Source organism: Larus michahellis, chromosome 22, assembly GCF_964199755.1.
Source record: "Larus michahellis chromosome 22, bLarMic1.1, whole genome shotgun sequence".
Classification (NCBI taxonomy): Eukaryota; Metazoa; Chordata; class Aves; order Charadriiformes; family Laridae; genus Larus; species Larus michahellis.
Window position 1 is genome coordinate 5,202,549 of NC_133917.1, and position 27,722 is coordinate 5,230,270.

Below are 27,722 nucleotides of genomic sequence, written 5' to 3' on the forward strand. Positions count from 1 at the left end.
CGGCCCGGCCTCCTCCCTCCGCCCGCCGCCGCCTCCCGGCCCTGGGCGGGGTTTGGCCCCGGCTCCGGGAGATGGTGGAGCCGGTGTGAGCGGCACCGGGGCTGCAGCCGGCTGCGGCCCCCCCTGGCCCCAGCCCCGGGGGGGACCCCGGCCCCCCCCCCCCGCGGCCCAGCCATGCCCGCCGGCAGCAACGAGCCCGATGGGATCCTCAGCTACCAGGTTGGGGGCGGCGGCACCGGCGGGGGGGCGATGCCCGGTACCCCCGATGCGGCCGGAGGATGCTCGGTGGCTGCTCACTGCGGCATTTCCGATGGCGGGGGGGGCACAGGGGGAGCAGGGGGTGGGGGTGCATGGGGGAGGCAAGGCGTCTGCACGGGGGGGTGCGGGGGGGGCTGTAAGGGGCGTGTGAAGGGCATCTGCAAGGTGGCGGGGGGGTAATGGGGGGGTAGGTGTCTGTAAAATGGGGGCCCGGGGGTGTGGGAGTGGGGGGCCAGGCCTCTGGAGGGGGGGTGCAAGGCATCAGCAAGGCATCTGCGAGGCGGAGGGGCGGGGGCGCGAAGGGGGGGCCGAGGGGTGCCCAAGGTGGGTGTGGGAGGGATGCGAGGAGGGGAGGAAGGCACCGGGGCGATGCCTGTTGGGGGGCTCCCCACCGGGCCCCCCCTCCCCGTCCCCTCCTCCGCATCTAGATGTGACCCCGTGGTGACGCTGCGGCCCTTTGGTGGGGGGACAAAGGCCACTGTCCCCACAGAGGCCCGTGCCACCCAGTCACCTCAGCCATTGTCCCCACCGGGCGCTGCGAGGATGCGCCGGGTGCTGGGGTGCAGGCAGGAGGCAGCTGGGTGGCCCCCCCTCTTTCAGCATCTCCTTGTCCTGGGGAGGGCCTGTCTGACCCCCCCGGCTGCACCTGTGGGACCCGGCTGGAGGGGCTGCTCTCGTTGGCAAATGAGAGGTGGGGAATTAATTAATCTGCCCTGAAATTAGAGCTCACGGGGAAAAAGTGAAAGGAATTTACAGCTCTGCCAGCAAGGGATGACAGTCACGTCCTGGTGATGCTCGGCTGTGACCTGCGTCCCCCTCTCACAGCCCAGCTTTCGGGCTCCGGACACCCGTCCCCTCCCGTTAAGAGCACCCGGGTCCTGTCACTGTCACCAGGGATTTGTCACCACTCGGATCCTGGCTCAGGAGCCAGAGGGGTCCCCGTGGGGGGATGGTGCTGACCCCCACAAAGCTGCCGGGATGGTGGCTTCATCCAGGTGGGATGGAGAAGGAGAAGGGTGAGGACGGGGCCTCCTACTCCACTACCAGGTCAGCCCCCAATTTGGCCCGTCATCCCATTATAGCACTGGGGTCAGTGTTATTAATTACACTTCGGGCGAGATTAATTACATTAATCCTCCCTCCTGCAGCCGGTGGCAGGTCCTGCTCGCGTGTGACGATTCGAGGCGCCAGGGTGTGAGGTTTCCCTGCTCGCACGGTGCTTTCGGCCTCCCCCAGCTCCAGGAGGACTCAGAGCTGGACCTGAACCTCTGCTTCGTGCTCTTCTTCCTCCTCAATTACACCAAAGCTTCCCCAGAGAAAGATTTTTCTTTCTTAACCAGAGGAGTTGCACTGAGGCAGGTGAACTGAGGCAGGGCATCCAAAAATCCCTCTCTCTCCTGCTGGGACAAAAAAATCGCAGCAAAGTAATAACTTGGAGAAGTTTTATTGAGATGGACGCAGGGAGAGGATGCACCGAGCTCGTGGCACGAAGGGGTTCACTGCAGCCGTGTCGAAACGGGCTTTTCTCCTTTGCTCCGGCGATTTCTGATTTGGTTTTTACAAGCAGTAATTACTTTCAGCCTCCCAACAAAACCAGCTTCGAAGCAGCCACCCAGAGCTTTGTGCTTCGAAAATACTGAAGTGGAACAACCCTGTCTGCTCCAAAACTCAACAGTGAGCGATGCAAAGCTCGGCGTCCCCTTTCCCAGCCCCGTTGTGACGATTTGATGTTTTCCAGGTGCCTGGCAGTGGCGGAGGAGGACAAAGAGGGAAGGCAAAGTGTTTGCAATGCGGGTACCCATCCTGGGGTGGGATAATTTGCTTTTTGGAGGCATCTCTCCTTCCTGCTCCATCCCATCCCAAGCCTACAGGTCCACAGATCCCATAGAACTATTAAATCTTTAAATCCTCCAGCAATTTCCTCAGTGAAATAACCACTCTGAGCCCATTTGAGTGGCCTAATTGGGACCGAGAGAGTTTTGCTTGGGGCCGTTCCCTTCGGAGTCATCTCTGTGCGAGGTTTCGGGGATGCTGCCATGGCCGGGGAGGGGCAATGGGATGCTCGGAGCATCTTGCCCTGGACCCACTTTCCTCCCGTTTTCGCTCCTGAAGCTTTAATACTAAATAATAAAAAAGCAACGGGGATCCGAGCTTGGATCCTGATGGGATTTTAACTGATTAGAGCTCGGTGTCACCTTCCTTTGCTGGGTTATTTTACACCACGTGTCACCTTTCAGGGGCAGTTAACCTTTGCGCCGTGCAGCGTCGGGGAGGAAGTTCATCACAGCAAATGAATTTGTAGGCTGGAAATGAAGGATTAGCTCGGCTCAGAAAATAAAGTCGGGCTGGAGATAGCGGGAGGAAGCGAGGGGAGTAAAAAATGTCGCTTATCTGGACATTTCCGTACTGTGGCGGGACTCGGTCTGGCTAAAGGGGATTTATGGAAGCGCCAAAGGGATGGAGGCCGTGCCAAAGCCATGAAACGCCCTGATTTTATGCAGGAAATTTTGAGGAAAATCGGTTGCTGCCCTGTTGATGTCCCCAGGGGTTCGCACCTCATGTGTATTTTGGCAGCTTGTGCTTTCAAATACACCCAAATGCTCCTTTCGCCCCAGCAGGATGCGACGTTCCCACCCCATTTCTCCATTCTGGATAGTTTTTCCTCAAAACAGAGCTGGTTTCTCCCCATCCACTAAGTTTTCCAAGCGGGAAGAGTTTTGGGGTGCGTGGCTTTAAGTAACTGCCTGAGCGCGCCCCGGAGATTCCGATTCCATCAACGGTCACTTTTTGTTTACTGGAGCTGGTGGAGGCTGGGAGCCACTGGGCTGCCGTCGGGGGGTCTGCTCCCCTGATTGATCCGGAGGCTCAATTATCCCCCCAAATCGGGCCACCGGCGTCAGGATGGCCTGGAACGGGGGTCACAACATGACACTTCTGGAGGAGTTACGGGTCTCACGGTCAGGGCTGTGTCGGGGGGGGCCGGGCGTCCCCCAAACAGGGGGAAAACTCCCCAAAATCCCACTGGCATTTTGTCGGAGAGCGGATGGACTCGGGGAGGGGGGGCGATAACTGTGCCCTGCCGGGGGCAGGTTTAGCGTTGCTGGTGGGAGCGCGGGGGCAAAAGGAGAGAAGGAGACGTTCCCCGTGTCGCCCACGGGGACTTCGAGAGCTGCGACCCCCAGAGTCGCTTCATTTCTTCCTGCTCTGACACCCCCGTAACGCGCTCAAGCTTGAGATTGTATTTAAATTGTGATTTTATTTAAGTTGCAATTTTATTTAAATTGCGATTTTAGTTGAATTGCGATTTTGAATGGCGGTTTTATTTGAATTGCGGTTTTATTTAAGTTGCATTTTTAAGTCACATTTTTATTTACATCGCAATTTTATTTTAATTGCCATTTTCTTTCATTTGCGATTTTAGTTAAATTGCGATTTTAGTTAAATTGTGATCTTACTTAAATAGTGATTTAAAGCGATTTGTTTAAGCCCTTCTGTCCCATGCCTTTTCCGAGGTTGGGGTTTGGGTTTTTTTGGCATCCCCTGGGGCTTGCGGGGAGCCGGGCGCGTTGCTGGGACGGGACGGGGGGAGGGTGGCGGAGGCTGTCACCGGTGAGAGGACGGGGAAAGCCACAGGTGCGGGATAATCCGTCTGCCGGGTAACGCGGGCGAGTCCTGGGAGCTGGCGGGGAGGTCGCACCAAGTTGGCTTTGAAATTAGTACTCGGGGACCAGCAAAACTCCCTTCCTGGGACCGTTCGTCAAATTAACTCGTCAAATTAACCGGGGAGCGGGAGGCGTGCGCGCTCCCGAGCGTCGCTGCCACGCGGCCGCAGGTGACGCTGTTCTGTTGAAGCAGGAATTGGGGGATAAAAAGCAGATTTACCGTTAGCGTTTGCAGCTTAAATCCTATTAAGTTATTTATGCTCAATATTTTTAATAGGTCTTCCCGGTTAGTGCATCATTATTAATACAGCGGGCAGGGCGGCGTTTGGAGTTTTACTTGAAAATTGCAGTTTCGGTTGTTCTGGGCTGTTTCGCAGTGCACGGTGCCGCTCTCGCCTCTTGAATTTCATCCAACAGCCCTGTCGGTTCCCCCAGTTTTCTCAGTATTTCGCTCTTCTTCAAACTTCAGTTTCAAAAATCCAGCAGCTGGGTGTGAATCTCTGGTGGTTTTTTTTTTTTCTTTGAACAGTTTTTGGTCATTGAGGATGGCAACCGATTTGCAAAGATGGACCTCAGCAATTCCATAGTCCCAAACCTTCCCCTTTGTGCCTTTACTAAAGGAATAATTTGAAAACTGATGGAAAGTAAGGGGTGTTTGGGCATTGTGGAGTTTTTCTTTGCATGGGTGAACAGATTTTGGTTTTCTTGGATTAATTACTGTCCATGCAGGCAAGGAAGGAGAAAAAGAGCTGCAGTGATATATTTTCTTTAGTATTTCAGACATTAATAGCAGTTAAAAGCGCAGCCTGAAGAGGGGGAAAAGAGATATTGTTTCCTGGAGGCCCTCACGCTTGGTTGCAACTGGAGTGTGAGATGTGGCTGGGTTTTTATTTCTTTGGGCGCAGTAATCCTGGTAACCCCCTTCCCAGCCCTGGTGGTGAGGGGAAAAGAGAAGCAAAAAGACTTATTTCTGTTTCTCCTGTAGTTCTTCTTTGTCTTTTGAGGCAGGCACAGATGCTCTTCCTGCGGCGCTGGCAGTGGTATTTCAGCCAAGGAGGGCATTAGCTCTCAGCCTTTGGCTTTTCCAAGGAGAAAAAATCAGGTTTTCTGTGGAAAGCTTGCAGCAAGAGAAGCCCCAGCCGGGTTGGGCTGGAGATGCTGCTTTGCCCTTGCGGGTTCTTGAGGGCCTTTGGAGGTCGGTGGTGGCCATGTCCTGTGGCCAGGTGCCATCTAGTGAGTCCTGCGGGTATCACGTTTGGAGACAAACTGGCTGCGATCAAAAGTGTAGGGTTGGGGTTTTGGTTTTTTTTCCCCCCAGTTTGGAAATCCCGTTTTTTTATTTTTTAGAAAGGAACCACAAGAACAAAGCAGATGGGTTTTTTTGGCCTGAAACACTCAGCCCTCTCCCCCTGTAGTAAATACCTCCAGACTCACATTGTGTGCAACACAGGTGATGCTACGGGTGGTTTTATTTGGGTATGGGAAGAAAAGCTGCCTACAAGTCTGTGTTTTTGGGGTCGTGCCTGGAGGAGGAGGCAGGCAGAGGTGTGATACTCGCATGGACGCTGCGGGGGTGATGGCTGGGAAGGACGTAAGGGAGCCCTCCACACCCAACTTCTGCCTTCTTGTCATTGCTGAGCAGAGACACGACGAGGAGGCGGTGATTGACCAGGGAAGAACAAGCAACGTCGTCAACATTCACTATGAGAAGGAGGAGCTGGAAGGTGAGTCTCCGCTGAGACCCCGGCAGAGGGGCCACCAGCACAAAGTCCCTGCAGCGTCCCTTGCTCGGCGCCCACATCACGTGCGGCAAGGTGTGGCGTACTTCTAAATGAATAAGCGCAGTTATTTTCACATTTTTTTTAATATTATGGCTTTTAAACAGAGGGAAAAAGCCCCTGTGGAGGCCACGGTGTGTTTTAGCCGTGAAGCTGGATAATTCGGGGCTTGTTTTCTCAGAGAGGCTGCCCTTGGCTTGGGGGGGTCAGGAGAATAATTTGATGGCTGCAGACGCAGGGCTGTGATTTTCATTTTTTGTTCTGGATTTTGTTATCATGGGACTGATTGGATCTTCTCTTGTCGCCTTGTGCCACACAAAGATTTTAAAAATAATTACCTTCTGTTGCTGCTTAATGAGCAAGTCTGAGTGTTGTCCAGCCGAAGCTGGAATCTGAGAAGAGGTTCGATACTGTCGGGGCACTTTTAGATGACCCGAAGCCATCACTTGTTGCTCCGTTGTTGCACAGTTTGAGTAAAATAGGCTTGGAAAAAGGGACAGGTCTGTGGCATTCCGGGATCCAGTGAAAATAAAATGAAGAGAAGTTGGTGTTTCCTCCTGGGGTGGCTGCACTGATTTAATCGTGGCCCCTGCGTCAACCATCTCTGCCATACTCAGAGTGATGCAAATGCCGCTTTTTTGCAGGCCACCGGACCCTGTACGTGGGCGTGCGGATGCCTCTGGTGAGGCAAAGCCACCGGCATCACAGACCCCACAGCCAGAAGCATCGGAAACGGGAACGGGAGAAGGACTCCGCCCCGACGGAGCAGGGCTTCCACTGTGAGTCCCGCCGCATTCACGAGACTCCCTGGGGCTACGTGGCTGCTGGGGTCTTCTGCGAGCAGGTCCTTGTGGCTAGTTTGTGTAGCCTGCTGTTCTGCAGAGGGAAAGTGGCATTATTTAGCAAGACCCCATACTCTCCTCGTTTATTTATTCTTTTTAAAGCAGTTAAGTGCATAATGGATTTAGGCTCATCTTCCTTAGAGGGATCCTGGCTTTAAAAATGGAAATGCGGGGAAGGAAAGCTGCCCATCCTTACGCAGAGGTGGAATTGATGCTTCTCCTTCTCTGTGGCTCTGTGCAAGCCTGGACAGACCCCAGGCAGAGGGGTCAGCTCAATATTTACGGCTGAACTGGTGCCAGTCCGATGGCCAGTCTGCGTGTGAGTGTGATGGGCTGAATTCAGGCGCGGTAACGGGCTGGGGCTTTGTCTTCTGCCCCCAGACACCCCGTCCCAGCGGGTGCAGTTCATCCTCGGGACCGAGGAGGACGAGCAGCACGTTCCCCACGACTTGTTCACCGAGCTGGATGAGATCTGCCTGAAAGAGGGCGAAGATGCCGAGTGGAAGGAAACGGCAAGGTAAATCCCTGCAGTCGGCTGCAGCGGGAGAGGAGTCCCCGTGCCGGCAGCGCCTGCGGGCTCTGCTTTCTGCTCTCGGGGATGCGAAGCTTTTGCAGCTGCAGGTGCTGATGCGAGGAGCCTTCTCGTTTTGCTACCCCGTAGCTCTGTCAGAGGGGTGCAGAGCTGAGGCTGTTTTCTTGCAATGGGGCTGATTGTGCCCGATGTGCACAGGTGGCTGAAGTTTGAGGAGGATGTGGAAGACGGCGGCGAGCGCTGGAGCAAGCCCTACGTGGCCACGCTGTCCTTGCACAGCCTCTTCGAGCTGAGGAGCTGCATCATCAACGGGACGGTGCTGCTGGACATTTGTGCCAACAGCATCGAAGAGATTGCAGGTACTGTGGGTGCCGTGTCCCTCCGGGAACGGCCGAGCTCCATTTGCTGCTGTGCCTTCACTCCCGAAACAAACCCTGCCCCTGGGTCCTTTTCCAGAAGTCCCGCTGTGTTTTTAAGTTGTTTTTGGGTGCAGACTGGGCGTGCAACGGGCACAGCAGCTTTTTCTTCCAATATGGGATCCTTTTGAAGGCAATTTGTAGGGTTGGAGAAGCGATTAGAGAATATTCTCCAGCCAGAAAGGAGGGTGCATCAGGGCTTAGCAGGCTGCTTTTAGAAATAGGGATTCTGCGTAAGAGCAGAATCCTCTTTAAATAAACTATTTATTACAAGCCATTTCCTTGCATTCTTTTTTTTCTCTTGCCTTAACATCCAGGATTTAAGAATTTCAAAGGCAGAGTTTGTCTGTAAGATGCCCAAGCGGTGTATTTCTGTGGGGAAGATACTTGAAGTTAATTGAAAAAGCAGCTTTGGAGAAATTGTCTTTGACTGGCAGGTCTCCATTCGGCCCTTTCAAGAGCTGGAGAAGTCGGAGCCGTTCTTAGCACGTTTCTCCCCGGGCTCAGCAAATTCTATGAAGGAAACTCTGGGAAAGTCTGTGCTTATAATTTGGTTAAATGTAGAGAGTCAGACAGAAAAGCCAGATCGGGCAGGAAAATTGCATTATTTAGAATGGGAAATAATTATCGTAGCGAAGTGATGAATAAGCAGTTCAGTGATGTCTTTGAGCAAAAGGAAATTCTTGCTTTCACTGCAAAGGCTGAACTGTATTAAAATGTCTTGCTGAGCAAGGCTGAGCCCGCCTCAGGGTATCCTGCATGGCGCAGCTTTCCCCGGGGGCTTCAGGCTTCGGGGTTTGGGGAGTTTCTGCTCTGACGGCTCCGTTTCCCTTCACCATCCTCAGATATGATCCTGGGCCAGCAAGAACAGTCCACGGAGTTTGACGAGCGCATGCGGGCCAAAGTTCGAGAAGTGCTTTTGAAGAAGCATCACCATCAGAACGAGAAGAAAAGAAACAACCTGCTCCCCATTGTCCGCTCGTTTGCTGATGTGAGCAAGAAGCAGTTGGACCTGCACCCCCTTGACAAGTCAGGTGAGGGCTCCTGCAGGGCTTGGGCACCAGGTGCAGGTTTCTGCGGGGCTCTGGCCCCATGAGACTTGTTCTGGCAAAGAAGTGTCCCAGTTGCTCCTTGCCCATCTTTTCTGAGCATCTTCCTTTTTCCTACCAGCCCAAACACTCACTCCTCATCCTTCTCCCACCACTATAGAAGCTAAAAATGGGGTTAACCAGGACACCAATGCGATGGATCTCAGCAAGGTGAGACACTGATAGCTTTCTTATGCCTTTGAGGCCAGATTTGCTCTTGCAAACTTGGCTGCAGGGTGCTGCAGAGTGCTGTGGGCTTTGCTTTTGGGGTAATCGCCTGAAAGTCCCTTCTCGTGCCCAGGCGGAGCTGCACTTCATGAAGAAAATTCCCATCGGGGCTGAAGCGTCCAACGTGCTCGTAGGAGAGCTGGATTTCCTTCGCCAGCCCATCGTGGCATTTGTCCGCCTGACCCCGGCTGTCCTCCTCTCGGGCATGACGGAAGTTCCCATCCCAACAAGGTCTGAATAAGAAGCACAAAGGTTTTATTTAAAAAAAACCACAACAAAACATCAAATTGCATCAGTTGGGCGTCCCAAGGGAACAAGGCCAGTGGGAGCAAGCACCTTTCTCCCACCCACATCTCCTTGCCTTCATTTCTCCCTTCCCCTCTGCAGCGTTTAAACCCATTGGCCAATTTTAATGAACGTTGGCCCAAAAATTAAATTTGCGATTGTTTTTGATGATTTCAAATTCATCACTGGAGTTGGTGAGATGATGTGTCCCTTCTTGAGCCGTGCTCTGGGCTGGGAGCTCCTGGGGATTTCCTTGGGTGCCCTTTGAGCAAGGGCACGTTCTTCTCTCTCATTTTGTTTTTCTTGCCTAGGTTCCTGTTTGTTTTCCTTGGACCAGGAGGAAAAGCCCATCAATACCATGAGATCGGCAGGTCCATGGCTACCATCATGACAGATGAGGTGTGCTAAGAGAGATCTCAGGGTCATTTTTTGGCTTTCTTCACCTCTCCCTGTCTCTGTAGTAGTGAGGAAGAGGATTTGCTGTCCCAGCTGCCTGCAGGAGGCTAAAATCCCACCTGGGGCGCTCGTCCTTCTCCCCAGGGTCCCCAGCACCCTGTCCCCACTGGTGGCATTGCCAGGGCCAGTGAAACTTCTCCGCTTTAAGCAAAAGGCTGTGGTGTGCCATGCGGGACGGCAGCCTCATGGAGATGATTACAAATACCATGATGTGCAGATTTTGCCTTTTGGGATAATTATCTTGCGTTTAGCCAAGAGCTGATTGCGCGGGTTAGGACGTCTGAGATGGGTTGTCCTCTCACCAGGTTGTCTCCTATTGGCAGGTTTTCCATGATGTTGCCTATAAAGCCAAGGACCGGGCTGACCTTGTGGCTGGCATTGATGAGTTTCTGGATCAGGTCACAGTCTTGCCACCAGGAGAGTGGGATCCATCGATCCGAATTGAGCCTCCGAAAAATGTCCCTTCGCAGGTGGGTGCTGTGGTGGAGGGGGACGGGCAGGATGGCAGCCACGGCTGGGGATGCTGGCCAGGGGCCCAAATTCACAAGTCACATACCGAGACCGGAAGCAAAACAAGCCAGCGATTACAAATCCATATCTTTATTTTATTTCCATTCTAACAGGAGAAAAGGAAGATGCCAGGAGCTCTCTATGACAGTGCGTCTCACAGCAAGCCGGAGAAACACAGTGGTCCTGAACTGGAGCGGACAGGAAGGTATGAACTTTAATAGTTTGGGCTTATTTTTTTCTGTTTGCCTCTAAAATTTGAGCGTGCGCCTCCTTTCTAGAAGGTTTTCGGGGTTAGTTGGTAGAGTGAAGGGGCTCCACATTACCAGCTCAGTCCCCTGGGCTGGGCGGGTGGGAGATCTGGGCAGCTGGGCTCAGCCGCAGCATCATCGCACACACGTTTTCTTGATTTGGGATGGAAGCAGATTTGTGAATCCCTCCGGGTAGAGCTCTGCTGCTTCTCAAAGCGAGGGACTGTTGCAGTAAGAGGGGATGGGCTCTCAGGTTCCGGCTTTTTTCTTTTTGTTGAAGGGGTTTTTTGTATGCCTCAGTTTCTACTGGGTGTACCATGGGAGGAGGAGACCACTTCTTTTTAGCAATGAAAGTTACTCTGTGCTCGTGGTTGTCCTTCTGCAGCAAAGAAAACTTAATGTGGTCTTCCAAGAGAATGGTTTATTTTTTTTCCTTCCTCCAGGCTCTTTGGAGGTTTGATCCTGGATGTGAAGCGAAAGGCCCCGTGGTTCTGGAGTGACTTTCGGGATGGTCTGAGCCTGAAGTGTCTGGCGTCCTTCCTCTTCCTCTACTGTGCCTGCATGTCCCCTGTCATCACCTTCGGGGGACTGCTGGGGGAGGCGACCGACGGCCACATAGTGAGCACCTCTCTGCTGGGTGGCGCAGGGGAGGATAAAACTCATGCAAAAGTCCTGCTGCAGTGAATTTGCTTTGGTTTTTTTTTTCCCCTAATGGTTTATTTACTCAGTGCTGCCCCTCTTCCCTGGACAGAGTGCCATGGAGTCGCTGCTGGGCGCGTCCATGACCGGCGTGGTCTATTCCCTCTTTGCTGGCCAACCTCTCACCATCCTGGGCAGCACCGGACCCGTCCTGGTGTTCGAGAAGATCCTCTACAAATTCTGCAAGTAAGGCTGGCGGCTGCGGCCAGGGCCTGCGAGAAGCAGTGATGGAGAAAAGATGTTTTTCTTACGTTTTTCTTAGCGGTAGTTGTTAGAGTTGTCTCCTGTGTCACAAGCATTGCACACTGCTGCTTTAGTATGTGACGGTGCAAGAGCCCTCGGCTCCTGAAGGGTGGATGGGGTCGTTTGGGGCTTTTAGGGTTAAAGCCAAGCAGCGGGAGGAGGAGAAACCACAAGGGTGTGGATGCCCAAGATGGGCTGCACAAGGAAGATGAGACAAAGCATTCTGGTTTGGGCATGAGGGAAGATTTGCTTTCCTCCGAGTATAAAACTGGGCACTTTTCAGCATGATTTTTGCTGGAAGTGGAAATATATTTTGCCCACATATACAAATAGTTTTCTGGTCAAATATTTTGAGTTTTGATGATTTTTATTGAAAAAGTAGGAGCTTTTCATGTGAAAGGGATATTTTCCATGTCCGTCTTTTTTGTTGTGACGACTTTGGTGTGAGATTAATCACCCTAATTGCAATTAAATTTATTATTAAGCCCCAACTTGCTGGCAGCAGGTGGGTGGAAAACCAGCCGGTTTCGATGTTAGGGCATCGGGGTGATGCGGGAGAGCACCACCTTCCACAACGGGGACCTGACCTCAATTAGCCTCCAAGACATTAACACAAGATAATTGTTAAATAATGATAATTAAATAATTGGCCTCTCTTCCTGTGGGCCCACACCCTGCACCGCAGCCCCGAGGCTGTCTGGAGCAGTACATGGAAACCGCATTTCCCATCCGCAGCCTTGACACGCTCCTAAATTGCTCCCAATGCTCCCAACTTTCCCCGAAGGCAGGGATGGCGCAGAGCCTCTTGCGGGCCTTTCAACCCTTTGTTTTATTGTGGTTTCCCAGAGACTACACGCTCTCCTATCTCTCTCTGCGGGCGTGCATCGGGCTGTGGACCACCTTCTTGTGCATCGTGCTGGTGGCCACTGACGCCAGTTGTTTGGTTTGCTACATCACCCGCTTCACCGAAGAAGCCTTCGCCTCCCTCATCTGCATGATCTTCATCTATGAGGCTCTAGAGAAGCTGAGTCATCTGCGAGAGATCTACCCTGTGCACATGCACAGCAAGCTCGACCTTCTCACCATCTACTAGTGGGTTTTTTCCTCCTAAAATGCTGCTGCCCCTTGGCAGGAGCTCAGGGCTGCACCTCCACTGCCTTTCCCTTACCCCTCTCTTGGCTTCTCTCCTCCCAGCTGTAAGTGTGAGGCGCCCACCCATCCCAGCAACGAAACCCTGCGTTTCTGGGAGAGCAACAAGATCAACGTGTCTGGCATCACCTGGGAAAACCTCACGGTGACTGTAAGTGCCCCGAGCCACTGCTTCCTCGTGCTGCGGCCACAGGGTCCAGGGGCATTTGCGTGGTGCAAACCTCAGAGCCCTTCAGGTGATGACGGGCTTCAAACTGTGGTTGTGCTGCTCTGGAAAGTCATTACTTAGATCTAATGTGTGGTTTTAACCCGCTTGGTCCTGGGAAGGAGAGTCCACCTTGTCCAGTGCACCTTGTCCCCAGCGTCGTGGGTAATAACTGTCATCCTCTGGACAGTATTTCTGACCAGAAGGGAGGTTAAGCGGGTGCTTTGATTATTGTAGAAGTTGGAGGACTTAAGTTTATGCTTGAAGGTAGTAATTAGCTTCCTTAATTGGTTCCTAATAACTCCAGGCCTCGCTTTCTTACTCAGCACTGTCTGAAGGTGCCTGCATAAATTTGCATGTCTGAGCAGCCTCTTGGGCTGCTGTTGCTGGAAGCAGAGCCCAGGCATAGGACGGGGGGCTCTTGTGGACATCTTCCTCCCCCTGTGACCATGTCCTGTGAGCCCTCCACCGGGAAGGGGCAATTTGTCTCTTCTCCTTTCCTGTCATGGTTGTCCTAGCCCTCCTTCCCCGTTCCCTCTTTCTCTATCCCCAAGAGTTTCCAGTGTTTCCTTCCCCTCTGGTGTCTTCTTCAACCATGGTGACCTGCCGTTCAAACGGAGGATGTGCCATGGGTCTGGTGTCCCATCGTATCTCTTCTCTCCGCTCTCCTCTGTGTAATTCGATAATGTCCTGGTTTGATGTGTCACTTGTTCAGCTGCTGCCGCTCATTAAATATAAATCTCCATTGTCAGCAGCAGTTACAAGGTCATGGATCTTGGACCAAGATCCTCAAAATCCCCCAGTTACCCCAGGTTTCCTTGCTGCATGTGCACTGCCTTTGTGTGCTGACGCTCTGTTTCCCCAGGAATGTCGGTATTTGCATGGAGAGTTTCAAGGACCTGCCTGTGGACACAATGGTCCCTACACGCCTAACGTCCTCTTCTGGTGCTGCATCCTCTTCTTCTCCACCTTTGTCCTGTCGAGCTTATTGAAGAAGTTTAAAACCAGCCGTTACTTCCCAACCAGAGTAGGTAGAAGGTGGTGGCCAGCAGCAGTCTCCACACTCACTTCTCAAAATGGCTTTCCTGGAGCGCTAAGGAGTGTTTGCCACCACTTGGTCAAGCTGGGAAATGTTGACCTTGAAGGCCAAGCTTGGATGTCTCTCACTATGAGTGCAAAATGATCGTAGCATTTCCCACTTGCCTCGCCACCTGCCCCAGAGCGATTTTTCGCTCAGGCAGTGGGAAATCAGGTCTTCCAAAGTTGGGTTGGGGTTTTTTTGTTTTGTTTTGTTTTGTTTTGTTTTTTTCCACCTTCTGTGCCTTATGTGCTCAAGGGGACAGTTGATTCAAATGAGGAGCTGCCGTAGAAAAAGACACAAAAGACAGTTTCTTCCTTTTGAGGAGCAAATGATGCCTCAGTGCCTTATTCCCATATTAGCTGTGAGTGTGGCTGTAGTGGCAGACATCCGTTTCCTTATTTTTTTAATATTTACTTTTTTTAAGGTTTGAATTAAAACAACACCTTTTCCACCTAATTAAACTTTTTTTATTGTCTGACGCTAGATCTCACAGGGACAAACACAGCAACAGTATCTAACCAAGGGATTTGGCTGCATGTCCTCAGAGTGGTGGGATTTTGTTAACCGGCTTTAATGTTGTTGATGTCCTTAACTTTTCCATCTCCCGTTACGGGTCTGTTTGTGATGCCCCTTTCAGCTCTGGTTTCTTGCCCCAGGTACGGTCCACAGTAAGTGACTTTGCTGTTTTCCTCACCATCGTCGTCATGGTGCTCATTGACTTCATGATTGGGATCCCATCACCAAAGCTCCACGTCCCCCATATGTTCAAGGTAATGGGGGGTTTGGGCATGGAGCTGGTTCCAGCCCTTGGGGATGCCACAAGGTGATGCTGGGGCAGGACAGGGCTGAGCCTGGAGGAGATGCTGGTGGCGGTACCATCTCCTCTTCCACCTCCAAGTGCATCGTTTCCTTCTGGAAATGAGAAGACAGCCCCAAAACTAGATCCCTACAGGAGAAGTGTCTCCTGTTGGAGACAGCACCGCTGGACCCCATGGGAGAGGGTGACATGAAGCCAGGGCTGGGAGATGCTCTGGCGCAGGGGTGGAGAGGAGAACCAAAGCCAGTGCAGCGGCTGGCAGTTGATCCTGATGTTTTGTGCTTTGTCACAGCCTACCAGAGACGACCGCGGGTGGTTCATCAACCCCATAGGACCCAACCCTTGGTGGACAGTGTTGGCTGCGCTCATCCCAGCTCTGCTTTGCACCATCTTGATATTCATGGACCAGCAGATCACTGCCGTTATTGTGAACAGGAACGAGCACAAGCTGAAGGTAAGGGTCTGTGAGAGACGACCCTGTCCCCAGCCCACTCCGGGCTGCAGGCGCGGGGAGAAGCTCCTGTTCCAAATGCTTCCTGAAGGAGTTGGTCTGGGACAACGTCAGGCGGTGTGGCAGGATGCTCTCCTGGATTAATGATGACACAGGGAGCAAATGACAAAGGAGTTCAGATGAGCAATCTTTCAGAGGAGCAAATTAATCTTAGAGCAATATAGAAGTGTGTTTCTGTCTTAAAATGTCAGCAGCAGCTGGGGGAATGAATCGTTTTGACGTGCTGCCAGGGATAACTTGGAGTCACGTCTTTCTTGCAAGTGGTAGAAATTTCTTTATGAATGAAAAAACAGTCAGGTTTTTTTTGAGAAGTAGATACCGCACAAAACCCCCAATACACTTTGTCTGAACTCCTGCCAGATTTTCACGCAAGGCGCTTGCGCAAAGGCTGCATACATCCTTGTTTGGTTCTGATTCTTATTTTACATTTTCAAGAAGGTGGCTTGCGCTTGAGTAGGGTTTGAGTCTGACTTGCGACATTGTCCTTGCTCTTGTGCTGCGGGATGCTCTGTTCCTTGTTTTGCTCCCCACAGAAGGGATGCGGGTACCACCTGGACCTTTTCATGGTGGCCGTGATGCTCGGGGTGTGCTCCGTGATGGGGCTGCCCTGGTTTGTGGCTGCGACCGTCCTGTCCATCACCCACGTGAACAGCCTCAAAGTAGAATCTGGCTGCTCAGCTCCAGGAGAACAACCCAAGTTCCTGGGGATACGAGAGCAGAGAGTCACCGGCTTGATGATCTTTGTGCTCATGGGCTGCTCCGTCTTCCTCACTTCGGTGTTAAAGGTAAGAGGAAAATGCAAAACACCCAGCAGGGAGGTTATACAAAAATAGTCCCTTCTCTCCAGGCCTGAGTGGTTCGGGAGCGGAGGAGGAGGAGGAGATCCCAAACCTTGAGGCTTGACCCATGGTGGGAACCAGCCTTGGTTACGCTTTCCAGCCCTTCAGAGCCCAGTTTGGGGTGCTCGAGGCAAGCAGGCGAGAAGACTGCTTTAGTTTTCAGGTGTCTTTCGGGCCCACCCGTGTTTATGGGTTACAATTAAGCAGATTCAGACCAGCACATCTGCTCTCTTTCAAGCAGGCAGCGCGTTAGCGGTTGCAATTTCCTCCCCCAAAATACCTCAGGACAGCCGTTCCCGGTAGCTAAACACACTGAAATCATCCCCATGGGCTTCCCTGTGTGTTCCTCCCACAAACTAATCTCATCTCTAGGCTAAAAGATTTTGCGTGTTGCCACAAGAATATGTAGAAATGTTTTCCTGCCGTCACAGAATGCGGCATATGGTAGCATGGGTGAATTCACCTGTTTTCCTCCAGCCTTTCTGGAAAATAGGATTATTCTAATGAAACATAACTCAGAAGCTCAGCCTAAAGCACAGCACACACTCATTCGCACGCACAAAATCTCCAGTGGTTAAAATCTGACACATCTTTAACCCTGTGGAAACTGGAGAGTTTTAGGCAATTTTAGGCAGTGCCTGTAGAAGAGAGTGTTGATACTGAAACTGTGGTTTTTTTAAAAAAACAAATTATTGCATTCTTTTTTTCCCCAGTTTATACCAATGCCTGTGCTTTATGGCGTCTTTCTCTACATGGGTGTGTCGTCACTCAAAGGAATTCAGGTACGGACTCTTTTACAGCGTGCAGCGTGTTGGCTCCCTGCTATTTCATCTCCGGAGAAGCAGGAAAAAAGCAGTGGTATAGGAAAAAACCTCTCCCGAAAGCAAGCAGTGACGGTATTTTGTGTAGAGAAAAGCTTGGTGGAGGCCCGGGAGGTGCATGGGGCTGGGAGGACCAGGCACGTTCAGCGCGCTCTGTTGCGTGGTTCAGGGCAGGTCGATGTTTGATTACGTGAAAGTGGGGGAATTCAGGGCAATTTCTACCACCGGTGGAAATCCTTGCTGGGGGATTCAGCGTGCCAAGAAATAACGTGGAATAGTTACAATTCGGTGGGCAGCTCTCATGGGCAAGCTGGTTTATGGAGGGAGCGACGGGCAAATGGGTGCTGCTCCCAGGAGGAACGTAGTGGGATCCAGGATTTCTCATTGCCAGCGAGATCCCGAAAGCTCCCTCCACGTCTCAGCAGGGCCAGAAACTTTCCACAGGCCCAAGGTGCCAACTTTTCCCCTTTTATTTTGCAGTTCTTCGATCGCTTGAAGCTGTTTTGGATGCCGGCGAAACACCAGCCGGATTTCATCTACCTGCGGCACGTTCCCTTGCGGAAGGTGCATTTCTTCACCATGATCCAGCTGATCTGCCTCGTCCTGCTCTGGGCCATCAAGGTGTCCCGTGCTGCCATCGTCTTTCCCATGATGGTAAGAGCCGGTGCCGCTCGGCAGCGGGAGGTTTGGAGCATTGGAATGAGACGTAGCATCATCTCTGGCCTCACCGCATCTTCCCTCTTATTTGTGAAGGTTTTGGCTCTTGTTTTTGTCCGCAAAGTGATGGATTTCTGCTTCTCGAAGAGAGAGCTCAGCTTTCTGGATGACCTTATGCCAGAAAGCAAGAAGAAGAAGTTGGATGATGCCAAAAACGAAGCCAAAGAAGAGGAGGTAACGCTTGCTGCGTGCTCGGGGCTGGGCGTCTCCCTCGGGCTCTGAGATCGCCTGTTTCTATCTCTGCTTGTCTTGAAAAGGTCAGAACTCACTAGAAATAGATCCTGGTAGCCTGGATCCCACATCGTAACCTTTTTTTCCTAAATTAGCAGTGGGCTTAACACTTGAATAGAGGTATAATTTTTGAAATGAGTCATTTATAATAAATATTATTGTTTAAAAATTTGCTCATAATGGTGTTTTTAACCCCTCAAAATGTTTGAAGGGAAAGGCCTTTGCCATGCCGCACTAACAGAAGGTCAGAAGGAGAGCACAGCGTGCAGCGTTTTGCTGGGTGTTTAGTTTATCTCCTCTTTGATCAAAGGCACAGAACTTGATTTGTCCCTTTTTCTGTCAGGAATCCCAGAAGATGATGGAAGCCGCTGCTGCAAATTCAATTCGGCTGCAACTGGGGAAGACCAGCAACTTGGATATCCCAAAGCAAAGCAGTGACAGGTAAAGCCCCACCGAGCACCAAGACCCCCGGCAAGACTAATGTTAAGGTTTTTGGCACAATTTTCTCCACTTACATCTTCACTGAGCATCCCATTGGAATGCAGTCAGCCTGGTGGGAAACGCAAGCGTAGGGGCAGGGCTGCAGGAGGTGACGGCAGGGCTCTGCCGCCAAGCAGCGTGGCTGCACAACTCACCTTCGACCCCCAAAAACTTGCATCATCAGTGACTTTATGGTACCTGGAGAGTCTCATACTTAAAAATGAGGAGCTGCAGGTACGATCTGTACCAGCGGTGGCTTAGAGAGCCCCACTCCGGGGCTAAGCACCAGCAAGAGCCTTTGCACGGGGCTGCAGCTCTGCAGCTCTCAGGCTCGTCCCCCAAAACTCCTCATCCGGCAACACCTGCCGAGCTTCGGTTCTCCAGACCCCCCCGTTCCTCCTGCTGATGCTGATGGACTTGGCGGCATCAGCTCCCACCATCGGGGATTGCTATCGGAAATATTTATTGCAGGACTGATCCTTCTGAGATCAATATCTCGGACGAAATGTCGAAAACAACGGTATGGAAGGCTCTCACTATGAACACGGAAACGCTCTGAATCCGTGGAGGAAGGAGGTAAAGGATTGCGCGTGAACGCGGCCCTGCTCCTCTGCCGGTGCTGGCACGTGCCTACGGGTCTTTTTGCCAGCCACGCCGAGCAGTCGGCCCGTCCCTGGGAACAGGCGGCGTTACGGTGTGAGGAACCCACAACAATTTCTTGTCATTTGGACAATTATTCTCTTACCCGATGGCCCCTCCCCACCTGGGACGGGGAATTGGGGAAAAACAAGGAAATCTGAGGGACGAAATATAAACAGATTTAATAGAATAATACTAAATAATTGACATTAATAGCACTAAAGAACCAGTATTGATCCCAATACCTATATAAAATACACAAGGACTATCCCCAGCCCGTTCTATCGTAGGAAGCCGGGCACTCCGGGCAGGGGACAGCCAATATGGGACCCTGCGAGCGCTGCGGCTTCGGGAGGAAGGGAAGGGCTCAGGGCTCCGGCACCGGGGCGAGGAGCGCTCGGGATGGCAGCCAGCAAGGGAGAGAGAGAGAGAGAGGGGAGAGAACTCCTCAGCAAATTTCCTAATTTCTATGGAATGTGCCGTTCATGGTATAAAATAACCCTGTTGGCAGCTTGGGGCAAGTGCCCGGGTCTCGCTCCTCCTTGTCCCTGCACCTGGCGAGCTCGAAAAAGGCCAAGACCATGAAACCCGCACCCCAGAGCTGGTGATAAAGTAAATATTTCCACCAAATCAGACACTAGAATCTTCTAGAAGTGCAGTTTTCCCAAGCAGTAGAAGGGAAGTCAGCCCTGCGTTGCTCAAACCAGGACAGACGGCGAGGACCACGGCACGCGAACCAGTGTGGTCCCACCATCGGGGCAGCAGCCGGCTGGTCCCCCGCTGACGATGCTCTCCCTCTTCCCCCCTCCCAGTTTTCATGTTTAGGAATCTTGACCTTGAAGGAGAGGAGAGAGAACGTGACTCAGGGATGTGCCAAATGCAGACACGGGGAGAAACCGCTCTTTTTCAGTTGGAGGATTCCCATTTAAGCCATGCCGATGTTTTCAGCTGTCCTTGGTGTGCTTCAGGCGTTCCGTATCTCTCCACCAGCAAACTGAGGTGCACATCACAGTCCGTGGGAGTTCGCTGTTGTTCCGCCTCCGTGTGTACGTGCGTGTGTTGTTGCGGTTTTGTAGTGGTAGAGGGACTGCTACCGCTTTACCATTTAGTGCTATTTTTTTAATATCTAAGTCCTCCTCTTCTTTCTCTCTTTTTTTGTTCCAAATATAAACTTTGAATGTACAAAATCATTTGCTGGTATATTTGACGCATTCTCCACTTTCTTCTTCATCAGGACCAGGTTTTCGCTCTGGTTTGGGGTCCTGCCTTCAGTTCACTCTTGTGTCTCTTACCGGTAGGAGAGGGATTGCCCTCGGGGGTGGAGCAGCCTGGAGCGTCCGAGCGGTTGGGCGAAGGAAAAGGAAAAGCATTTGCTCCCTACGCTCCAGTTTTATATTGGTTTTTTTGGGGTTTTATTTTGATTTGTTTTTTTTTTTTCTTGCTTTGGCTCCACCATCAGCCTGGAAGCTGGAAAATGCAGAAATGCCACCTTCTTGTCCCCTGGCTGTACATGGATATAAGGGAGCACTTAAAATCAAACACTTCGGTACGCCTTATGGTTGCAGGAGCGGCCAGGTGGGACCTGGGGCTCTGCGCCTCTGCTGCTCCTCCACGTCCCTTCCCTTTCCCTCCCTGGCTCCCTCTGGTTTTTAATTCATCTCGGTTCCATGCAAAGCTTGGGGTGGCCAGGGATGGGTGGGATGAGCCGGGAGGAGAGTGGGAAGGTGCCTTTCCCTCCTCCCTTTCCCTGCCCCTTTGCAGGAAGGAGCTGTTGGGCAGAGATTGTTCTCCTGCTCCCGTCATGTTTCTGGGGGGTCGTTGGGCTGCAGTGTCACCCCGGAGACGTGGCCGTGGAGCCCGGGAGGAGAGCACAACCCAGGAGAAAAGGTCCTCTGCCAGCACCTGCTCCTGGCGTCTGCCACGGGTGGGATGGGTACACGAACCCTCCTGCCGTCATCATGTCCCATCCCCTGCGGGAGCCTTTTTCTGCATCAAACCAACCCAAAACGACAAGGGCGAGTCAGTGCTTCTTGCCAACTGGTAGGGGGAAGAAAAAAACCAAACCCATAGAAATTTGCTCTGTAAGTGTGAAAACAGCCCATCACCAACAATCAGATGGATTTACGGGATGGGGTTTCGCCAGCTGCTGGTGCCAGCGCGGCACGGTGGCGGTCGGAGGGGGCAGGAACTGGTTTCGCTCGTAAGAAGGAGGGGAGGCAAAAGCAACCGGCTTGGAGGAAGGGAAAGGGGCAAAGCCGGGGTTTTCTTGCTGCTGTTCCACCATGTGCGTCCCCTCCGGCTCTCCCTTCCCGCAGAGGAACGGCCAGGTGCAGGAGAGCCCCCGCCTTTCCACCCTCTGGAAAAGAAACTTTAATTCCCGTGATGTACGTGCGCGAAGGCAGTGACCCCCCAAGGCTGCGGAGCTGGGTGCTTGCGCTGCCAGCCCCATCGCTGCCCTGCCCCTAAAATGGGATTATACAGTTCTAATGTAGGACAACTTGGTTTTGTTTTTTTTTCCTTTTTCTTTTCCTCTCTGTAAGAGGAGAGACCGGGCTGAACTCGGCTCCCTCCTGGCAGGGACCAGGGCTGGAGCCTGGGCTTGTTTTTGGCACGTGCCTGGCATCCCTCCAGCCTGGAAAGAGAGGAAAGAAAGAAAGAAAGAAAGAACGAACCCCACCCTGGAGGGAAAACGGGGCCGGTTGCAATGAAGAGGGGGCTGGCTCTGGCCCCGCAGGGCTCTGCGTCGCCCCTGGCCGCGGGGGAGCCTGGAGAGCCTTGGAATTGCCTCTGTAATTCCGTATTTAAAAAGCAAACCAGGCTTCCTCGGCATGCCCACTGCAGCTGTCTTCGGCGTTTGAAGCTTTGTTTTTTGCTATTTACAGGGCTAGATTTCTTTTTCTTTGTTTATTATAATTTTTTTTTTAATTAAATGAAATAAATTATTTAGTGACGTGGCTCTGGGCCACCTAAAAGGCAGTTGTAGCCCTTGGGGCTGCCTGTGGCCCCAGCGCTGCGCTGCCTCCCCCCGTAACACACCAGGAACCCGTGGACGCCTCCTTATTTTGGGAGAATTTAATATTTCCCTGTGCGGAGGAGAATTATATGGGGGGTGGGGGGGAAACCCTCCGAAGCTGCTCCTGGAGTCACTTTAGGACTAAAAAGAATACCCTTGAAGTGAGGCGCAGTGCTTTACCGGGCAGCAGCACCCTCCCCGCCGATGCGGGGGGCGCGGGGCGTTTTCCTCGTCTTTGGTGCCTTAAAACAGTTCCCCAAATCTCCTGTCGGCCCCCGCAAAAGAAGTTTCCTAAAACGAAGTGCATGGAAATCCCTGAGGGGGGCGGGGAGGGAAGGATGTGAAAAGGTAATAAATAAGGTGCTGGCACTTCTTTTTTTTTAAATTATTTTATCCCCCCCCCCCCCAGTGCGCTACATGTAGAAACACAGAAATTATTTTTGTTCTGGAGATGCTGAAATATATTTATTTTATTGTAAGAGATGCTCTAGTTTGGAAACGCTCCGTGTTGTAAACTAAATGCGGGCGGGGGGGAGGGGAGAGAAAAATCCACCAAGTGAATCTGTGTTATTTATCACTTTGAGTCTTTGTGTGGTTTTGCGTTTGGGTTTTTTTTTTTTTTTAAAAAAAACATTTGTTTTATTCTGGGCTCGTTCTGTGGAACTCCAGTGACACAAACCCGCGTCGCCGTCCCGTGGGTCCCGTCGTGGGACGTTGCCGTTGACTGACGGGTGCCGCCCGCCAGAGCCGCCTCTTGTCTCCGATTTTTCTCGTGTTGCCCATGGAGCGTAATGGGAAAATAACGGAATAAAAATCGCGTTTGTCTCATGGTGCCGCTCCCGAGTCTTTGGAGGGGGGAGCGGGGGAGGAGCCTTTGTAGCTTTTCAAGGGGTTTTGGAGGGGACGGGGGAGTGGGCAGCGCGGGGCTGGGGCAAATCCTGTCTCCCCGGGGCTTTGGGTCAGGAACCAGCTGACTGGGGAAAGAGTCGGAAGTAACTCTTGGGATTGGGTTTAAAAAAAATAAATGTAAAATGTAATTATTTGTATTTTTTGAATTTTGTATGTTTTGAATTTTGTGGTTTTTTGAATGTTGTTTCTTTGGCGTTGCGAGCAATTTGCAGTGAGCTCTGTGTGGCAGGAGGGGGGGGACAGCGGCGTCACACGCGTCCCCTCTGCCAGCGCCTGCTGGGGCGCGCGGGGAGCTCAGGAATGGGGCTGGGGGCATAGAAATGGCCCCGTCCAGAGCGAGCGGTTCCTCCTCCCTATGTTTTTGGGTTGATTTTTTTTTTTTTAACCATTTGCAATAATTAGATTAATTAGGATGAAATTCATGAAATTAAAGCCAAAGATACTCTAGTTATCTTTTATATAGTTGTTGGGGTTTTTTTCAAATTTCTTTCAAAATCCCCTCTGGCACAGGTCTGTGGGGTCAGGCAGGCGCGTCCCCATTGCCCTTTCGCCTAAAACTCAAGGAACTGAGAGAAAAATGGGGCACTTGAGCCAAGCGGGGGCTCGGAGCCTGGTGCCTCAAAATCCCTGGGCACGGGGATCCCGATGGGATGCTCAGAAAAGGCTTGGAGAGGTCAGAAACCAGCTGCCGGATTTAGCGAAGGTTTTATTGCAATTTAGGGAAAGCTGCGGCATCCGCAGCAGTTACAGAGAAAACGGAGACGGAGCAATAGAGGTTTGAATAGACGCCGATCCGTGTGGGAGACATTTAGGAGGCGTCAACTGGGAAACTCCAACGGATAAATCCTTCCTGCGGAGCATCCGATCCCCGGAGGGGTCTGACATCCCCAGGTTGACGGTGCTGGAAAGCCGATGCCTTGATTTGCCGTTTAGTTGTACCTTAAAATTCAAAAATAAACAAACACCAAACGCCTTCATGGAATAGAAGCTCCTCCTAAAATCCCTTTGCGGAGCTGTGGAACAGGGGCGGTGATTTTCTCCTTTGTGAAGGAGCAGCCGTTTTGCTTCGAGGAGACCGAAACACGGTCAAACCCCCTAGAAATGCAAACGATCCCGCCACGTTAACACTGAAACGAAGTGCAAGATGTCAGGACAAAGCCTGGTGAGAACAAAACAGCCTCATTCCATCGTGAACTATTAAATCCCCCGCCAATAGCTTAATTTTCCTTGTCTTGTTTTATCGGAAATAAACACCAGAGACTCCACCTGAGCCAGGGAAAGTGAGAAGCAGCATCAGGCGCAGGGAGCCTTTGCACCGAACACCCCGATTTGTGGCTCCGTGTTAAAATCCCTCATTTATTCAGTTTTAATTCACGTTCATTTGGGATGACTTACGCCGGCGGTGGGAGCGCGGGCGGGAAGGGGATGCTGCGGGGCTCCTCCTGCAGGGACCTCTTGGTGGAGCTGCCGAAAATAAGAGAAAACCCAGAGGGGAAAACTGAAACCTCGTAATCGACGGGGAGCGGGGGCTGGCGGGGCGGCGGGAGGTGATTTCCCAGCTCAGCCCCGTCCCCCTCTCCCCGTTTCACCTGAACCGCTTGGTGTTGATGAGCCAGTGGACAAAGTCCTTGGCCTTCATCTTGTCCAGGTAGCGGGTGAAGTCGCTGGTGAAGGTGCCTTCCGAGTGTCGCTTGGTGTTGGAGGCGAAGTTTCGGGCGCTTTGCGACTCGTCTGACTGCCGCCTGCGTGGGAGAGAAGGACAGGGGGGGGAAATGGGGTTTAATGCACAGTCGTGGGATCAGGATCCTGCACCGGGTCCCCAGGGCAGCGGCTGGATCCTCTGAAGTACTTCACTGTGTGGAGCATCCTCCAGGAAAGTGATAATGGTAGATATAAATAATATTCAGTTTCAGGGGGGTCCACTGAGCCTGGCCGGGGTGTTCCTGACATCAAATACGTGCAATATCCAATCCCGTATTATTTGCCTTATGGCTTGCTCAGCTGCAGTGGGTTCGTGCCCCCACCCTGGTCCCTTTTGCTGCTCCCGGGAGGGAGCACGGTGCCGCCCCGAGGTTTGGATCAACCTCCTCCAGCTCCAGGACGGAGACCTGATGTCGATATCCCCCCTTTCACAATTCACCCCAGCAGAAGGTCCCCAAGAAGGTCTCTGCCGGTGCAGAGGGGGCTCAGCACCCTGCCCGAAGCATCGCCCCATCCTGGCTCTGCCCCACCGTGTCCCCGTCTCTGTTCCGACACTGAAATCCTGGGGGGGGACACGGCAATGGCCCCGTGTGGGCTGGTGGGGAGCCAGGAGGGAGCTTCTCCGGATAAACAGAAGAGAAAGAGGCACATGGCAACGGCCCCGGAGCCGGGAGAGCCGGCAGCGTCGGAAGCAGGGAGGGCTGAGCTGCTGCAACAGCCCCCGGCCAGCTCCGGCGCCCCGTACCTGGACGTGTCCTCCAAGTCCTTGGGGCCCATCTGCCACCCTGCCGGGATCAGCACGGCAAACACCAGCCCGGAGAGGTACAGCCAGCGGACGAGCTGCATCTGTCTCTCTGGAGAAGGCAGAAATTGAGATAGAAACGTCCAGGGCAGCAATCGCTGTCGACCCCCCCAGCCCCTGTGGGAGTCCCGGCAGCGGGACAGACCCCGAATGGGACAACCTCCTTCCCAGGCACCGTCTTATGGGTCCCCGTGGAAATTGCATCCCCACAATTACCTACCAGCACGTCTACCCTTAGCTTAGGCACGGGCACACAGTCGCAAGAACAGGTTTGTGTAATCTAAAGATACCATTCATCGCAACAAACTTTATCGCAAAGCTCCCCTTTTCTGGGTAGGAGCAATATTTCTATCTTGAGCTTATCACCAGGGTGCTGGAGAACTTTCCCCACCGTTAGCTGCTCAGAAAAGCAGCTTTCAACAGAGTCAGTTCATTAGAGTTTCACGTTTCTTATCTTTGCTGGATGCCTCAGCAGTTCAGGGGGGGTAAAATGCCAAACCCCACCCATCATTTGCTGAAAATCAGACTTTTGGTTGCCTGTCAACCAGCGCTTTCATTACGCTGGCTTAATTTCTTCAGAGATTGGTAGTAAAGAAGGGAGGAAAAGGCACTTACCTTCTGCAGAGGCAACCGTTCCCCTGAAAGCAAGATCCTATTTTCCTCCTTCGCTCTGGTTGTGGCTAAACTCTTCTCCTTACCGGTGCTTTTAAGCTTGTTAGCAGGATGCTAAAAGCTGACGGGTAGGTCACCGGGACTCCTGCTTTTAGTTGGATGGGTCATTATGAATCATTACAGGATTTTTTAAGCGGGGCTGTTGCAAAAAATACAGTTGTTGCCATATTTTCCACCTTACGCCTTCAGCGAGGGGTTGGTTTGTTGGGTTTTTTTTGTGTGGTGTTGTTGCCGTTTCTCTTGTCTTTTCTATTTTTTTTCCACTTCTCGGACCGAAGGAGTGACCCATCGGTTTGCTCCTCGCAGGTGAGGTGGCCCCTTGTTGCCACAGCTCATCTTGCGTGGAGAAATGATTTCTCTGCCCACGGGGCTGCCCTTTCAAACACCTTCGGTTTGAGATAAAAAACATTAAGTAAGAGCGAAATTGTAAAAGAAGCATCTTGCAGCAGCGCTTGCTGCTGCTTCCTGCCGTGTAGGATTGGGGTGAGGGCTTGTCAGCTGGACACCCATCGCTTTTGGTCCAAGCCCGGCCTTGTCCCCCCAAAGCCAGATGTGAAATTGGGGCCATTCACCATCATTTCTTCGATTTGGGGATGACGGGAAGCACCGTGGGTGGCCGTGGATCTGGGTCAGTGTTTTTCCCCATGGGACATCCCGGCTCAGCCCAGGAGCTGGGGAAACATCTGGAACTCATCAAGCCAAGGACAATAGTTTTGCAGGGGCGTCTCCTGGGAACCGGGCTCATTTTTTCAAATCCTCGAGTCCAGTGAAGAAAAATAAGCTTGAGAAGAGTAAAACCGAGGGTCGCCCTAAAGAACTGGACCTTGCCCTGGGTGCTGACAGCTCCAGGTGGACATGGAGCAAAGCCCTCAGGTCCCTGAAGATGCTGGGAGGTCAGATGAGCTTTTGAGGGCTGCGTTTCTGGGGCAGTTTTGAGATATTTGGGGAGCTCTTGGCTAAGGAATGTCTACGGTTCAGTGCTTGGGCAGAGAAAAGAAAGTCTTAGGAAACCGGGCCATGCTTTTCCCTCACCCAACACCAGCCTCCCAAAGAGACAAGGGCTCCAAGTCCTGATTTCTCCGCCACTCACTGTCCTCTCCTCCTGGGACTTTTCTTCTCGTGGTTGGGTAATTATTATTATTCTAGCAAGGAGATTTCTGCAATTATTGTCACTGTCAAAATATGGCTAGTGTTCAGGGGACATTCTTCTTGGAGAGCCTTTTAATTAGGGCCAACAATGGCCTTACGACAAAGCCTGACATCAGAGGAAGAAGGTAGGAGATTAATTAGCTCAGCCTTTGGAGGAGAGGTCCAGATCTCCTACCCATCACCTGGATAGGGTATTTACTAATTAGCTCCTGACGACACTGTTTGTGATGTCCCCCTGGCCCAGGAAGACACACGAGCTACCTGCAGTGGTGGGGGGCTCAGGAGAAGAGAAATTCAGCTCAGCCAGTGCAGTGCGTGCCAGGTTGCTTCTTGGTTTTCTTAATCGTGGCTCCCTGTGTCAGAGTGGGTTGGAGAATGTCCTACCGGACACCTCCTCCACTGTCCACCGGTGATTTTCACCAGCCCCTTGGGATACGGTGGTCTCCCCTTCCCAGGTGTCCTCTGTGATCATCCGCTTCCCACCTGGGTTGAGTTGCTGGTGGCTTTCCCACCCTGGAGGACTGAAGCATGGGGGCATGGACCTGTGTTTTAAGACGTCCGTGTAGATCTGGATTTGGTCCCGTTTTATGACTTGGAGAGGTTGTTACGGACAGCAGGTGGCAGCCTTCCTCTGCCCGTCCTTCTGCCTCGCAGCCTCCTCGCTGCTCAGCAGCTCCCAGCGCACCCGCTCTGTCCTGCGAGGACCCAAGCGATGCGATGTCCCTCTCTCTTTGGGGATGG

The 27,722-nt window shown here is 52.3% G+C and overlaps 2 protein-coding genes across 4 annotated transcripts; one reads left to right on the forward strand and one right to left on the reverse strand.

The window, feature by feature from the left end:
- Positions 1 to 40: 40 nt before the first annotated feature.
- SLC4A8 (solute carrier family 4 member 8) lies at positions 41 to 19,935 on the forward strand. 3 transcript variants are annotated; one of them, XM_074564989.1, is made up of 25 exons: positions 41 to 219; positions 5,563 to 5,644; positions 6,343 to 6,477; positions 6,922 to 7,057; positions 7,271 to 7,431; positions 8,334 to 8,522; positions 8,659 to 8,747; positions 8,878 to 9,035; positions 9,401 to 9,488; positions 9,869 to 10,015; positions 10,169 to 10,260; positions 10,747 to 10,921; positions 11,055 to 11,188; positions 12,092 to 12,337; positions 12,440 to 12,545; positions 13,465 to 13,626; positions 14,337 to 14,450; positions 14,790 to 14,951; positions 15,542 to 15,793; positions 16,561 to 16,629; positions 17,149 to 17,322; positions 17,422 to 17,559; positions 17,960 to 18,057; positions 18,568 to 18,672; positions 19,548 to 19,935. In XM_074564989.1, the coding sequence occupies exons 1-24, from the start codon at positions 175 to 177 to the stop codon at positions 18,653 to 18,655; spliced, it is 3,240 nt and encodes a 1,079-aa protein (XP_074421090.1). In that variant the 5' UTR covers positions 41 to 174; the 3' UTR covers positions 18,656 to 18,672; positions 19,548 to 19,935. The 3 variants fall into 3 exon arrangements, with proteins under 3 accessions (XP_074421090.1, XP_074421091.1, XP_074421092.1); XM_074564990.1 differs by having other exon boundaries at positions 8,698 to 8,747; XM_074564991.1 differs by lacking the exon at positions 13,465 to 13,626.
- Positions 19,936 to 23,544: 3,609 nt separating this feature from the next.
- On the reverse strand, positions 23,545 to 27,453 carry LOC141733839 (exendin-3-like). Its single transcript, XM_074564787.1, has 6 exons — positions 27,366 to 27,453; positions 25,776 to 25,778; positions 25,104 to 25,212; positions 24,247 to 24,399; positions 24,053 to 24,121; positions 23,545 to 23,596 (listed from the first exon to the last, which is right to left on the reverse strand). Exons 1-6 carry the CDS (start codon positions 27,451 to 27,453, stop codon positions 23,587 to 23,589), a joined length of 432 nt encoding a protein of 143 aa, XP_074420888.1. The 3' UTR covers positions 23,545 to 23,586.
- Between the last annotated feature and the right edge of the window lie 269 nt (positions 27,454 to 27,722).